The sequence below is a fragment of the Papilio xuthus genome, unplaced genomic scaffold, assembly GCF_000836235.2.
Source record: "Papilio xuthus unplaced genomic scaffold, Pxut_1.1 DF827135.1, whole genome shotgun sequence".
NCBI lineage: Eukaryota > Metazoa > Arthropoda > Insecta > Lepidoptera > Papilionidae > Papilio > Papilio xuthus.
Window position 1 is genome coordinate 1,717,148 of NW_013531514.1, and position 16,298 is coordinate 1,733,445.

At 33.9% G+C, this 16,298-nt stretch overlaps 1 protein-coding gene across 5 annotated transcripts; it reads left to right on the forward strand.

The window, feature by feature from the left end:
* Positions 1–1,598: 1,598 nt before the first annotated feature.
* Positions 1,599–14,552, forward strand: LOC106119675 (G-protein coupled receptor Mth2-like). 5 transcript variants are annotated; one of them, XM_013314771.1, is made up of 10 exons: positions 1,599–1,619; positions 2,338–2,788; positions 8,834–9,017; positions 9,255–9,446; positions 10,379–10,457; positions 10,939–11,111; positions 11,354–11,522; positions 11,953–12,150; positions 12,940–13,255; positions 14,098–14,182. In XM_013314771.1, the coding sequence occupies exons 2-9, from the start codon at positions 2,357–2,359 to the stop codon at positions 13,112–13,114; spliced, it is 1,602 nt and encodes a 533-aa protein (XP_013170225.1). In that variant the 5' UTR covers positions 1,599–1,619; positions 2,338–2,356; the 3' UTR covers positions 13,115–13,255; positions 14,098–14,182. The 5 variants fall into 5 exon arrangements, with proteins under 5 accessions (XP_013170225.1, XP_013170224.1, XP_013170226.1 ...); XM_013314770.1 differs by lacking the exon at positions 1,599–1,619 and having other exon boundaries at positions 2,134–2,788; XM_013314772.1 differs by lacking the exon at positions 1,599–1,619 and having other exon boundaries at positions 2,134–2,788; positions 11,953–12,138.
* The last annotated feature ends 1,746 nt before the right edge of the window (positions 14,553–16,298 follow it).

A 16,298-nucleotide genomic window follows, 5' to 3' on the forward strand; every position in this document is an offset into this window, starting at 1 on the left:
CGTATAGTGAGCTGATGATGATGATGATATTTTTTAATAAATCGCTTATGAAAAGCATAGATGTAACTTAAAACATATATTCACAGTTAACATCTTGATAGTGAATTTTACAGAAATAGGATAGGTCAATAAACATAACAACCAATAATTTCGTAATGATTACGAATATTCAAACTTCTTTAACTGTGTTAGAACCGCCTACCCGTGATGTTTCGTGATTTCCTAAACCCCCCCATTTTCACCTCATTTGATTAATGTATTATACGATCTCTTAGTCCTGTAAGTAAATACATAAAGCATACATAGCCATGGAAAACAACATAGAAGAAAAAACAAAAGGAACGAATATTAGGACATGGTATTGTGATTTTTTTCTGACATTGAAAGGGGACACGTTAATGAGCTATTGTATGTAATTTAGTTTTAGTTTGCCCACCGGGTCATATAAGTCTGTAAGTCTATCTTACTCGTATTAAAAATGTGAATGTTTAGATGTATGGATGTTAGAAAGTATCTCCAGAACGGCTGCATGGATCTCGATGAAATTTGTCATGGATGTAGAACATAATCTGCAAGAACGCATATGCTACTAATAAAGTGTTTTTTTTTATTTCGCGCGGACGGAGTAGCGTGCAACAGCTAGTACTTTAAAAATATTTGACTACCACGTTTATGATACCTATCCATCATAATTCCGATAAGACAATGAAATTTGATGGCTCTTAACCTTGATAACCTCATACATTACTGACTGCATGTGTCGCAAAATAATCGCCTCATTAAAAATCCGTCAAACCAAAATATAATGTTAATTTCGTTATGATTCTGTCTGCAGACATACTTACATAATGATGTTACCGTAAAATTCCACTGATATGGCACTTCTATTGAAATATATTGTTGTCTCTCTATTTTTAATAAGATTGAGAGGGATGATAATATATTTTTTGGTAAGATAACCAAAGTTTATTTTATGTGGTATGACGTATCTATTACTTACAACTTAAGAGACTTAAGAATATTCATATTACAGTTACCTTGAAGTTTTAAATCTACGCGTCCATGGGCCCGCGCTGGACGCACCGCACATACGGACTGTACGGATTTGTTTTGTCGTGATGCGATGCGGGCGGCGCCGATGATTTTGCTACGTAAAATCATATAAATCAAACTTAAATGTTGTTGGCCGTGCGTGCGGTGCGTCCGGCTCTGGCCAATGATCGCGTGCCTTATTGCATCGTTTAACGAAAAATGTGTTAAGTATTTAAACATTGTTAAAAATGTTAAAATCACTTCATCTCCCAATTTTCACACAAAGCTGATTCTACGGAAAGTGAAATTTACAACATTTCTAGATGCTCTTTAGTTTCTTTCTTGCAAACTTAGTCGTAATTAGTTTATTCACCTCTTGCTTGATAAAAACAAGTCGGAATTGAATTATAAGTTATATCTTAATTACTAACTTTGTTAACTCAAACTTGAATTAAATATTGATTAAACACCAATCATTTTTTAATGCGCAATTCTAGTTAGATGGTATTGAATAAAATGGCTGCCTTAATTACCAGAACTGGCAGTTTCAATTTGGACATTGATACCGTCGCGTCGTTCGCGTTTTTGTAATTCGAATATTCTTATAGTATAGTCTTTATAACAGTTAATAACTGTTATTTATTATTTATCTGTAGTTGTTGGGTCATTTAAAAGTGTATCGTAAAATTTTTGCAATATTTCTTTTATTCGATAGAATGTAAACATAAGACTTGCTTATATATCTCATCTCGTGTTTATTAACTCAACGTTTTAATTAATATATTATTATAAAACTTCAACAGCGGTTGTTCTTTATAATCGCGTATCTATTCTATGTTACTTTAATATCAACAAAACCAGTTTCGCAGCCAATTGACTCGAACGAGCAAAATAAGAAAAATATTTTTATAATTTGAATAGTTGGATTTAAAATGTGACAAAAAATTGTTTTTACGTTTATTAATTGCTTATGATAGAATATTCTAGATAAATTGAAAGAAATATCATTGGTATACAATTAAATTAAAGTTAGTTTTATTTGTAAACGAGATATAAAAGTTTCGTGTTGATTATATGTTTTATGTTGAGAAGGAGGTTTGTTGCGAAGCTTGTGTTGTGTTAATTTTTTATTAAACTACCTGAGATTCATTAGTGTGGGTACGGAATTCCCTCATTGAGTAACCGGTGATCGTCAAACTCGAAACAACTTCAACAGTCGCGGCTTGTTGCCGTTGCGATCAGACGTGTTCCGTGCTAATCGAGATGTTTATAAGATAAACATTAAAAGTATTTTATATAACGTAGATAATTAAATAGTGTGGACATGTCGAAAATATTAGTGATAATTATATCTTTAATTGCTGTAACACGTGCTGTGTTAAAGGAATGTAAAGAGAAAATTGATATATCAGATGGGCAATATTTACCCAATGGTGATATTGAATTCGATGGTGTAATTTACGAGAATGGGGATTATTTTTATAATAAGAGTGCTAAAACGGCGTTCGCTTGCCCAAAGTTAGTTGTACGGAAATGCTGTCCATTTGGCTACGGTAGGGATGGAAGTTATTGTGTCAATGTAACGGATGATTTTGACATGGCGGTGTGGGATGACTATAGAGTAATAAAGGGCGCGAAAGGCCGCGAGATGTTCCGCTTTAAAATGCAAAAGATGAACTGTACACCGCCTTATGTGTCCGTGATGGTCTCTATGCTAGGAGAGACAGATTGGTCGGATAATTGGCATCTTAAATCGGTAAGATATACTTACATTTATTTTATTTTAAATGTACAATGCCGGTACGATTTTTACGTGTAAACATGAACTCTGACGACTCGGTGGCAGTCGATGTGTTAAGTGGTATGTCTCCGGGTATGATTTCAAACAGGCGTTTAAATTTTGTATTCTTGCTTTTCAATAATAACAAAATACATTGAATATATAATTTATAATCTATACTGTGTTTTTGATCCATGAAATTATCTTGCATATAAAACTCTCGTGTCGCCATACTCCCCCGAAACGGCTTGACAGAAAATGACATTTTATATGCACATTCAGTAGATTTGAGAATCGGGTACTATCTATTTCTTAATATGGCACAGATGAAGAACATAGTCTAGGATGTGTTATACTAAATAAGTTTTTTTTAATAACGCACAGACGGAGTCGCGGGCGATAGCTGGTGTTTCTATAAGATTATTGAACATCAATATATCATGAAAAATTTAAAACCTTACAGAAGACGGGCGTGAAGTAGAAAAAATTCCGCGTTTCGTCTGATGAGTGTGCGTCCCGGAGGCCTAATTTAGTCCTCTTTCCCTTCCCACCCTTTTCTTATAAGGAAAGGATGGGAAGTGGAAGTGAACATTCCGGATGAGAGGATGCATGGAAAGGGGAAATATTTTCTTTCTGTGCAACCTCTCCTCCGTCGATTAAAGGTAGGCAAATGATATGCAATTGCGGATATCTATGGGCAACGGTCACTTCGCTATTTCAGCGATTTCTGGTGACCGCTCGCTCGTTTGCCAACTTCTGATATAAAAAAAACACAAGTCATTTGGCTTCTGACAATTAAAAGATCGAGATTTATTTATGTTATTACACGGAAAAATTATAAACCAATCGTATACAATATATTATTAACACGTCATTCCTGCTTCAATTATCATGGTTGTATCTCATTTATTATAGATTAACATAATAATGCTTTTAGTAATGGCAACTGACAGAAAGAATTCTAACAGTATTTGACCTAAATTTTACCTCAAGAACAACGCAAAGAAAATGCTTTATCTTTTCAATAACATTGTCAGTTTCTGCGTTTCGTCTTCGACGTATACTGCCGATGTACGCCCATAGCCTACGGCTTATGAGTACGGACATCTATGTTGTGGTGCGTACGTGGTCGTGGGTTCAAATCCCATTATTCGGTTATTATCGTAAACCATATTGGAATATATGTAGAAGAAAATATTAGTAATTTTACCAAATCTAATTTAGAAAATTAGAAAAAGACAGTAGGAAGGGTTTCAGTAGTAGACTTTCACTATACTTCTTATATACGCGTAAGAACCTTGCCCTCGTATAGGTCAATAAAAAAGGTTAAATGCAATTTATTTAAATATTAATATAATAAAAACAAAAGATAAGACAGTTTAACAATCAGTTATTGTAAACAAACTCGTATTATTGTTACTTACTAACTTGGGTTTTTTTGATAGACCTTGATATTTTATAAAGATTACTATGTCTTCATAATCGACTAGCTGCCGCCCGACACACCGTCCTTGTGGAATTAAAAAAAAATAGTAGCCTACGTGTTCTTCCACATTATGATCTACATATGTGCCAAATTTTATCGAGATTCGTTTAGCCTCGATCTATCTTCAAACAAACATCCGTCTAAATGTTCGCATTTATAAGTAAGATTATATATTCTCGTTAGAGTTTTGTCATAGATAAAAAATAATGGTTTGGAAATCGAACTAGAATCCTTCCAATTCAAAATACAGGAGAACTGCTGGTTTATTTATAATCTTTAGCACAAGATTGATAATAATTCTATGAAACTAGTTGGACATCCTGTATTTGTTTTTGCTTTTTGTGAATGTTTTACACCTCGGCTCATTTCTTCGTAACGACTATGAGTCAGTTATTCGGTAACTTAAACATTTTATCTACAAAAGTGAACGAAGAACGGATGTTATATTTTAATTAAACTAAAATAAAAAAAGATATATGTCTTATATATAAAATTCTCGTATCACAATGTTAATTACCATAATCCTACGATACGGGTTTACCAATTTTCATGATTTTTTTATTCATATTCAGTAGATCTGAGAATCTGCTACCATCTATTTTCTAATCCCGCGCGGACGAAGTCGCGAGTGATAGCTAGTAATCTTCTTCTATATAAACAAAAGAAAGTCGTGTTAGTTGCACTATTTATAACTCAAGAACGGCCTTACCGATATGCCTGAAAATTGGTGAGGGGGTAGCTTAGAGGCAGGAGACGGACATAGGATACTAGTTATTCATTTTGTTTTATTTTTTTTTAATTCATACCTTGAAAAGCTGCTATTTATTTAACTTACTAATATTATAAATGCGAATGTTTAGATGCATGTGATGTGGATGGATGGATGGGTGGGCTACACTAATTAAGTTTTTTTATATATCCACTCGGATGAAGTCGCGAGTGATAGCTAGTAATAGATTATATGAATAAAAAATAAAAAAATCGCACTGTGCTTTAAGGTTATCGCGTATTGCTCCACTCTTCGACCACCCGGCGCGGCACCGCCGCCGCCGCCGCCTCAACGCCGTTGATTAAGCAGGATAACAAAAAAATATATACAAATGAATTGACAACCTTCTTCTTTTTGAAGCTGGTTAAATAAAATATTAACACATTATTCTCCCTTGAACGCGTGGATGCTGCGGGTATCGCGAATCGAGATGTGCCGACTTGGCAAGTTGACAAGTATGCGTTAACCCTCGTACTGTTATTATCCTATGTCCCTTACAATTTGATGACTTAAGTCAGTTTACTTACATTAGTTGCAATGACTTTCTAATAAGTAAGTCAATAATAATTAACTAAAGAAAACTCCTCCCAAAGTATCCAATTTATTTAAACTTTTTTTTAAATTATATGTACCCACATACTTACCACCACACAAAAGCCGCGAAAAACACAGTTTCATCAATGGTGCAAAAAGAAACGATTCCTTTTTAATTTCATGTTAATACAATGTTAGGTCAAATGTCTTCACAAGCAAGATAATGCTTCCTCAGTACAAGCTATTATTATTAAATAGTTTCTTCACGTCTCAGTTGGATTTCCCAGTAGTGAATATGCGAATAAAATCGTGGGTTGACTGTCGAAGATTTTGTATAAATTGATATGGTCATCCCTCTCATCTTATTTGTAATAAACAGAGACAACAATGCCTATCAACACGTCACGGCTATTCACAGTCACATCAACTTCAATGAAGTCCAGTTAGTGAATTACTAGTTATTGTTTTGGTAATCTATATCTATCTAATGGTCTTTGATTACGCAATGTTCTATTTTTATTTTGCCTCTGAATACCACAATCAAATAGAATGATCAAGAATTTCACAGGACAGGCCGTAGCCATGACATTTTGTGCCTATTTGATTTTTGCCATTTTGGGCGCTGACGGTAGTGACTGTTAGGGGTGTCGGAAACTCGAACAACAAATGTACGCTAAAATATTTAAAGGAAAGTGCTCTAAACGTCTTGTTTATTACTAATTTTGGATATTATTAGTAAGAATCATTTAGAGCGAATGGCGCACTTTTGTTACCAAGTCAAATGTCAGATTTATTAGTGAGAGGACATAAATGTTGACATTTTAATAAGACTAGTGTTGCGCCGATACACCGGCACAGTGTCGCATTTTCTTCCTAACACTTGTCTTTTAAATATATTTGAATATGTTTGTTTTTTTTTCGACTATGGCCTAATCACCCTTAACTTAAGGTAGGCTCCGAGCTCCTCTGTGGGGACGTATAGTGAGCTGATGATGATGATGTTTGATTTTACTTCAAAAACGTTACACAATTAAGTCCATTTTGGTGGAATTATTACAAATCTTCGAGGCTATTACGTAGATGGAATTTAAAAAAATATTGCAATGAAAAATGATAATTTCAATTGACTATGACGTCTCACAAGTTTTTCTCAGTGTTTAGATTTTTAACGTTGTGGCCAAGGTAAATAATAATGAACCAAGCAAATCAAAATGATTTGCGAATAGTCTTTTATTTTCAGAAAAACTCCGCAGGAAATGTGCTTTAATTTTGCCAAAGTTTAATTAATTTTCCACAATTTTTTCCTTATATTTGTAAACTTTAGTAGAAACATTTGCATTTATAATAGTAGTAACATAGTACACAATTTTATCTAACTAATATTAAAATGCAAATGTGTATGGAATGTTCATCAGAAGATATCTCCAGAACGTCTGCATGTTTCTCACTGAAATTTAGCGTCCCTGTAAAACATAGCCTAGAAGAACACATAGGCTACTGATTAAGTGTTTATGATTCCGCGCGGACGGAGTCGCTAGCGACAGCTAGTTCAACAAATACCTAGTTATTGTGACGCTGCCATAATTAACGGATAGTGGAATTAAAGGAAATACCGTTTCCTACCTAACCACAACGTTTTTAAAGTCATGGTCATTATAATTTGTCATCACATGGATCAGTTTCATCTTTCAATTTGATAGCTCCTATGTAAACTATCATAAGTGTCGAATTTACGATTTACCCTCTTATTTTATATTTTAACTTGATTAATATTAATTTATGTTTGAAGAGAGGAACGACAGATATAAGTACAAATCTATATTTTAACTGTCTTTTGTATTTACATGTTTGATGCATGCTAATCGTAGTACTAGTCTTAAGTTTTGTCTGGGAAAATTGTCATTTAAAACCTATTATGCACGTATTTCATTGGACTTTCCTTTGACGTACTATAGAAAAATAAGTTCTTTTTTTACTTTTAGGTTAATATAATATTATCTTTCATTGCCTCAAAATAAGTACGTCTTATTTGTTTACTTTAACGGTTTTTTCGTACACTTTACAGCACTCGTGGTTATTAACATGCTAATGTCAAATTGGCCAAGCACCGTCTTCAAATATTATTTTTTTCACAAGACGCTATAAGATTATGATATTCTTGTGAGTTTTTACTGTAGTGGTCTTCTACCGTGAGGCTTGTATTGCAGTCTCTATTTTCCTAAAGAGAAAGACAGAGATAATGTTTATATATTATTTGGTTAATACGTTTATACATTAATTTCTAATTAACAAAGAACAAAGATACGATAACGTTTTCCCTCATCAATGACGTCAAAGATTAAATATAGTCGTTTAAGTTTATTCAGGTTAATAAAGAGTCCCAGAAACCAAAGGTTAGTCTCATCTCTTTTCATTATGGAGTATATATAGATATGTATTTAAGCATATACATTATGTTGTGTATATGTGTGCACTTAAAAAGTGTTTTTTTCATATCTCAGAGTCTGCAAATTGTTTTACTATTTCATATTATTTAGGTGTATTTATTTATTTATCGTATTCTTAATATAGCACGTTTCATAAAAAAAATATAAAATTAAACTAAATATATTATATTAAAAATAGAACACCACCGGCTGCGGAATCCCATGACTTAAACAACCAGTGGTCAGGGCTGCAGAGACAGAGATGCAGAGAACAGGGCCGCGGTAGAGAGCGAAAGCGTGCCCGTGGTCCCGTCCCGATGCGTTGGAGGAACAGAGGGGTTTAGTGGGTATGCCTCCGCTATGGAGGAGAATCCTACATAACTACCGCGTCCCCCCCGGGGCGCGGAGTATGCATAAAGCATTCCCCTCTGAAAAAAAATAAAAGGGCTCCAGAGACAGGAACCTTCTCACGATGCGTGCGGTTTCTAGGATAACTGCCTTTTGTATCGGCCTAATGCAACTGTTTAGCGAGAGCTTCTTGAGATGTTGGTCGAAGCTCTTCGCTATCGAAATAATGGTAGTCGATTTCATACGCCACATGGCGGTAACCTCGCCGAGCCAAATCTAGGCATTTTAACAATTTATTTAGGTTATTATTAAAAATGTAAAAAGAAATAATAATGTGAAAGGGATATGTGGAAAGAGATAGGTTATTTTTTAGCGGCCTTGTGTTTTTCTGAGTTTTCCATCACAATGACGTCAAACAAATTATGTTGTTAAGTAAAATAAACATTGATTTGTTTCAGGACGGCAAGTTATTCGTGGAGTTACCTACCAGCATTCCTCCATGGACGGTACTGTCACCTGACAAATACTGTATCGACACATTCCTTTACGAAGACGAGGATGGAAACACTAAATCACGGCTCGATGCTTTGGCTTGCTTCGAAGATGAGAATCCTGAAGATAATTTCATAGTTCGAAGCTCATGTAATGTATTTAAAACTTTTAGCCCAACTTACAATGTTTTCCAGCTGAACTAATTTTTACAAGTGTGTCAAGCAAAATGTTGTTTGTTCATAGTTACAGAGGGTTGTCCGTTAATTACATAATACGCAAAAGAGGGGGCAAGGGGTCCCGAAAGAATAACATACTATACTTCTTTCTTCTTTCATATGAGATTGCTGTTTGCCATTAATAAATGGAACACTTGTTTTAATTTGACAGGTATGCTGATTTCTTGTGTGTTCATTATCGCTACGGTTGCTGTGTACGCTTGGTTGCCAGAGCTACGAAACATGCACGGCCGCGTACTCATGGCGTACCTGCTATGTCTCTTCTGTGGATTCATCTGCATGGCCAGCCTTCAAATTATGCTCACAGTCGACAACATCACCCCCAACACGTGTCTCGTTCTAAGTAAGTAACACACTGGTTAATACAGAAGCAACAGTTAGCGCCAATGGTTAAGGGTACGGATTACCGAAGACGAAGTCGGGGGTTCGAATCCCCCCATTCGACTATTGTCGTAAACCACGCCAAATTTCAGCCGGAACCGTTCAACCGTTCTGGAGATACCTGCAAACAAACATCCATCTATTCATCTAAACATTTGCATTTATAATAATAAGAAGATATAAGTAATCGGCTATCATATATCTTTTATCCATAACACTTTGTAGTGCTCCAATAAAATATTATGTAGGCCAATACTTTATATCAGACAATCAGAATTCTTACCGACAATAATGCATGCCTGAGTTTTATAGCATCATAATTTTTATAACAGCGTTTTTCATATACTAAGTTTGTAACAGGAAGTAGTCATAAACTATCGTTTTAATATGCAATAACTTCTTATTATAGGTCCTTTGTTGCAATGTGACAATACTAATAAGTCTTCTAATTAATGATACATCTAATTAAATAAATCACTTCTAAAAGAAATGATTACCAACTTAAATACCGTCATGGTCTCGTCCGTAGACGGCTAAGTCTTAAAATAATTAAGCTTAAAACGTTCGCCCGAACATATTCCACTGAGACTAAAATCATATTAGATGGCGCTGCGGAGGGACGTTAGTTGCGCTAACCTTCCTGCCTCGCACAGCAGCGTTGTGGAATTGTCTGTCCTCGGCGGTATTTCCAAACCGTCACGACTTAGGGTCCTTCAAGAAGCGAGCTTATCACCATCTCAAAGGCCGGTAAGGCATCTGCGGTTCCTCTGGTATTGCTGATGTCCATGGACGTCGTTGAACACCTTGGTGTTCCCGCTGCTCGTTTGCCCCTTCTGTTATAAAAAAAATTACTTCAGTTATTAATAATAAAATTAATTGTTTCATGAATTGCAGCGATCATCATTTACTACTTCCTCGAATCCGCTTTCTTCTGGCTGAACGTCATGAGCTTTGATATTTGGTGGACTTTCAGGTAATGTTCCTTTTTTAAATAAAATTGTATTTAAATATTGTTTTTTTTTATAACATAAGGTGGCAAACGACCGAGCGGCCACCTGAAATCGCTAAAATAGCGAAGTGACCATTGCCCATCGACATTCGCAATTCCATATATATTGCCTACCTTTAATCGACGGAGGTGAAGATGCATAGAAAAAAAATATTTTCCCTTCACATGCATCCTCTCACCCGGAAAGTCCACTTACACTTCCCATCCTTTCCTTATAAGAAAAAGGGTGGGAAGGGAAAGAGGACTAAATTTGGCTTCCAGGACGCACACTCCTCAGATGAAACGTGAAATTGCTTCCACTTCACGCCTTTTTTTTTAAACGATAAATCTATGGTATGAATAATAAATGGTTTAGATTTTTACGAAAGAAGATAAGATTTTCAAATTTGTTTAGTTCTTTAAGAGCTTTAATAAATAAATATTAAAAAAATGTATCTAATTTCAGTGGTAAAGGTGGAATGGGGATGAGCAAAGTGTCCAAGAGATTTTGTATATATTCATTGTACGCGTTCGGGGTACCGACTATTCTTACAATAATATTGACGTCTCTTGAATTCTCCGGCCTTCAACCGCATCCGCTTCTACCATTGCTGAGGTATCAGGGCTGCTTCATACACGGTACGTAATGAAATTAATATAATTCATGAAACTTCTTAAGTATTTCTACACAACATACTCTATGACAACATGTGGGTCTGCAAAGGGCAACACATATATTCATTTTTTTTATCAGTCCACGTTCTTACTGTGGATACCCAAAAAACTTTACTTTTTACTTGATAAAGTGTTTTGACATACATAAAAAACTCGACTAAATATTTTCTTCTTGAAAAATAATAAGTTAAATCTTCTATTTCCAGGGAGAAGCAAACTTTTGTACTTGTACGGGCCAATGTTCATACTGTTCGTCGCGAATATTGTTTTCTTCGTCATGACAGCGATGAAGATAGCCGACATCAAGCAGCAGACAGCCGTGCTCAACTCCAAGGAGAGCGCAATGCACGATCATCACAGGAAGGATAAGCAACGGTGAGAAATTTCCCCCAAGTATTCCTTTTGAGGACAGTTTTCTATCAAAATGTAATTTAACATTAAATACTGTAACATTATTTGCTGCAGAAAGTCCCCTGCTTTTCTTTCCATCAATTTCAAACATAAGATTTTTGTATTATAATATCTTCCAATGAGAAGAAAGGAAATATTTATGCTTGCTACAACAGCTGTTCGTTATTATAAACATATAACTGTTTATATACTTAGGCAGTTAAAAAATAACCGTCATTAAAATAGCGATAACAGAAGACTGCTTTTATAATTCACCGTCTGATAACCTTGGCCTATTTTTAATTCTAACCCGAGCGTTTGTTATGCAAGTGGAATTAATTTCTCCTACTTTTTAAAAGACTTCTTGACGTAATGTTTATGTTTGCTTTGATTCTAATAATTGCTTCTCTGTCAGGTTACTGTTGTATGTAAAACTCTTTACTGTCATGGGTATCAACTGGATTCTGGAAGTTATCAGCGCCCTCTATCCTGGCGCCGATTTCTTCTGGATGTTCACCGATGCCTACAACCTGCTCATTGGGGTCACCATCTTCATCATCTTCGTCTGTAAGCGGAAGATATTCCAACTCATCAAGAAGAGGTTTGTCCCAGAGTAATGTATAACTTTTATTATCTCATATAGATGTCGCTGCTTTGGTCTACGGTAAATATTGTGTCTTAATTTTCCTACTGCTTTTATTTCCTAATTATATGTTATACATGTTTTATCGTGGTTTTCTAAGACCAAAAACTCTATATACAAAATATCGTCATCTTAACAAAACAGAGATATATTTTAAACGGTTTACGGGCTTAGAAACCCACGATTAGTATTATATAATGCATTTTACTGTATTCCTTAAGCAAAATAATTGAATTCTTGAACTTTTCGGATAGTAATTTATAGGTAAAAATTATTAAAATTGGAGTTTTGAAAAATTCTTACGGTGAAGGAAAACATTGTGATGCAACCTGCACATATCTGAGAAGAAATTCAAAGATATGTGTGAAGTCAACCAACCCGCACTTGGCCAGCGTGGTTGACTATGGCCTAGTCACCCCTAACTTAGGGAAGACTCCGAGCCCCTCGGTGGGGACGTATAGTGAGCTGATGATGATGATGATTGAAAAAAAAAAAAAATCGTGCACATGATGTATTTATGTTCTGATAATGAGGAGGTAATATTTAACATTTTTTGTCCGTCTGTGCGCAAGACAAGCAAGCAGGCAAACATTTGTTCCGGTTAATCTCTGGAACGAATGGACCGATTTTGAGGAGACTTTAACGGGAAGGTAGCTGATGTACGCGGCCATATAAAGCCTACTTTTTTATTCTGCGTTGACGAAGTATTCTAGTATTTATACACATATGAATTATAGCACATTTTTTCCTAATTATTAGGACCAAGGGGAAACATTCAAGATCCGATGTGATCGGCCAAGAATTCAGTTACAGAACAACCATACCAATAAGAATGTACAAAAATAATCAAACGCAAAAGAGTAGCATGGAAACGATAAAAACAGTATTTGACGACGATAACGCAACAGATGAAATTAAAAATACAAAACTATAAAATGTAATGAAATTTACTTTAAAATAATGGAATAGATTAAGAAGAATTTAAAGTTCCTACTTCTTGACTGTTTCTTCAAGCAGAAAATCGATGATATGAAAGAAAGTGAAAACTTAATACGCCATATGGATATAAGATGAGGTACCAACCAATATTTCAGTGCACTGGTTGGGTTTACAGTAACATCTAATATAACAAAATAATTCTCTAGATATTGAATAACAATTTCGCATGCTAATGACTTTATAGACACTTCCTTTATGTATACTGAAAAGAATCTAACGACTGCTTTCGGCTTTCGTTCTAACACGCAATAACTTACTCTTGGAAAAAATTTCTAAACATATGGTCTGTACAAATGATTTAAAGTTGGTACAAAGGTGACTGTTGAATGCATTGACTTAAAACATTTGTTTCCAGAGATAAACAGAAATATCTCTGTCTCTCTTTCTAAAAAAAAATCTGTCTGATTTTTAAATGTTGTCTGCATTGCGAAGTTACTGATAGCCAATATTTAAATATTATTCTTATATTACTCTTATCTCAGGAAGATATTCTATTTTAATATTTCATGGAATTTATAAAAGGATTATTAGACTTGCCGATTAACGAAAATAAATGGCGTTTGCTTTCAGTTTATGTTTGAATGTTTACATATTTATAATAAGATGGAGATCTGCTCTAATAAATAGTTACGTTGTACATATTTTAATTATTGTTTAAAATTAATATAATAGGTTTATTTAAAGGTCAAAGTTCCACCAACGCATTATATGTATTTCACCAAAACGGTATTGTATTAATGCTTGTATAAATATTAATGTACTATATAAAACTTTGGATTTGTAATTTTAAGTCTATTTTAAGAGCTTTATTAAATTTACCATATCTCTACAAACAACAACCTGTATGTTAAGACTGTTTATACGAAATAATGAACAAATTTCTATTATTATTATATTAATTAGTTTATTTTCCTTTAGATACAAGCAACTCCGAGGTGAGCCGATGTCACGCACCCAAACGACCTCAACACGCACGTACAGTCGCGACGACTTCAGATTGGGTTCAGTAAAAAACGGGTAAGAAGAAAGAAGAACGTTCAAGAAGTAACAAGTACATAAGAAAACCGACTGAATACAATAACAAATGACGATTAAACCAAAGTAAAAGAGTACTCTATTTTCTAGAATTGTAAAATGTTTTTGAATTATTATACTAACAATTACAAATATACAGGATGTTCGAAAATTATTGATTTGGTTTTATAGTTTTTTTTTTTCAAATAACACTAATTATAGATCTACTTATAATAGCACATTTTTAATAATTGCATATTTTTATCTGTTATTTCCGAACAGTCTGTATATCGACTATTAATCGTAACACCAACTGAAATTAAATTAAGATTCGCATTTTTAATTATCTCTCCTCTATTTTAATATTGTAATAAAGCATTTTATCGTTTTTTTTTTAAATATAGCATTTTACGTGTATTATAGATTTTAGAGCAGCAAATTTTTAAATATGTATTATACGATTTTTATTTTTAAAAGTTTAAAGAAAATCGTTTATAGATAGCCTGTCTTGTTTTATATTAATTTCAGCTAAATGAGAAGTAGATTTAAATATAGATAATAATATTTGCATTTCTGAAACTGCGTCTTGGGACCATTATTATTGCACTTCAATAAATATTGTCAATATAATAAAATAATCTAGTCGTTTTACCGTGAGTTTCTGAGATCAAATCTCTGTATAACATCGTTTATAATTTATTTTTGAACAGAGATAACAATATGTTTAAAACGTAGATTTTTGTCTCAGGAATTCACAGTTAGTAATATATCGTCTCGTCTACATACTTAATAGAAATATTACAATGCATTTTATTTCTTTGTATTATTATGTAAGTTTTTAATATTATATGTATTTAGAAGTAAAGCCTTTTAATAAATGATTTTATGAATTAATTGTTTTTTTTTTATTTCAATTATTTATTATTTCCGACATACTTAAATCAAGTTCTCATGGTTTGCTACGCGAATATTCGACATGGGTCACAATTTCATTTTATGTAATAAATACCATTGTTTGGTTTTACCCCTCCTTTTTCAAATTCTCCAATTGCAATTAACTTTTATTACCTTTTTTTTCTTCATAGACTAAAATCGTTGGGTTAAGATTGCTAGAATCGTGCAGTTATTGATATTAGTCCAGCAGTTGATCGATGTTTATTAAATGAAACAAATTAAACAGTATAGAAATATTTTAACACAAAAATTCGTGTATTAACATTCTTATACATTTATTTATCAATTTTTTTAATATTTAACATTTTTAAAGCGAATTTTAGAGCCAGTATAATAACACGCCTTTTATAAATGAATAGCAAAATTTTTGTTACGAAACTTTAGTCCTTCAACAGGCCTTGTCATGGTTTCCACACAGTACATACGTTTTCACTGGTGTCATACGGTTAACATAACATGTTGTCCTGTTGTATTATGTATTTATAGTTTCTACAGAGATAAACCAATTTTACATAGCAATATGATTAATGACCAACTGACCATGGCTAATATTTTTCGCTGCATAAGCGTCGATGATCACATAGTATTTAGGCTTTAGCTACTCGTTTGCTCTTTAATCATTAAAAATAATAAAAGCGGTGTAAAGAGCTTTATACTGTTAGGAAGAAAATTCGATACTATGCCGGTGTGCTGGCGCAACCCTAGCCTTACTAAAATGTCGACGATTATGTCCCCTCACTAATCATTCTCACACATGACTTTGTAACGAAAACGCGCCATAGGATTATAACTAATAATGTCTAAAATACTTAATTGATGCGTATTTACTATAAGTATGACTGTTCTAATGCTTTCTTTTAATTGTATCCACTTTTTTGGGTGTGCTTATTATATTAAATTATTCAAACTTTCGTGAGACATTATATTAAACTGATATATAAACACGGCTCAACACTCACGTATATACGTCCGGTGGCGGCACCGACTAGTTTCGAGCCCATCGGGGGCCCTTCATCAGGATGAGTGGCAGTGGTATTATTTCGCGGACGCGGCCCGTCGCTCACACTGTTTATTATATTATTTATTCAACTAGCTGTCACCTGCGACTCCGCGCGGAATTAATAATAATTGGTAGCCTAAGTATTCTTCTA

Excerpts from the sequence above, each read along its gene's own strand:
- LOC106119675 (XM_013314771.1), top strand. The coding sequence starts at position 2,357 with ATGTCGAAAATATTAGTGATAATTATATCTTTAATTGCTGTAACACGT. Across the intron at positions 11,112-11,353 it reads TCAGGGCTGCTTCATACACG|GGAGAAGCAAACTTTTGTAC; the intron begins GTACGTAATGAA and ends TTCTATTTCCAG. Across the intron at positions 11,523-11,952 it reads CACAGGAAGGATAAGCAACG|GTTACTGTTGTATGTAAAAC; the intron begins GTGAGAAATTTC and ends CTTCTCTGTCAG.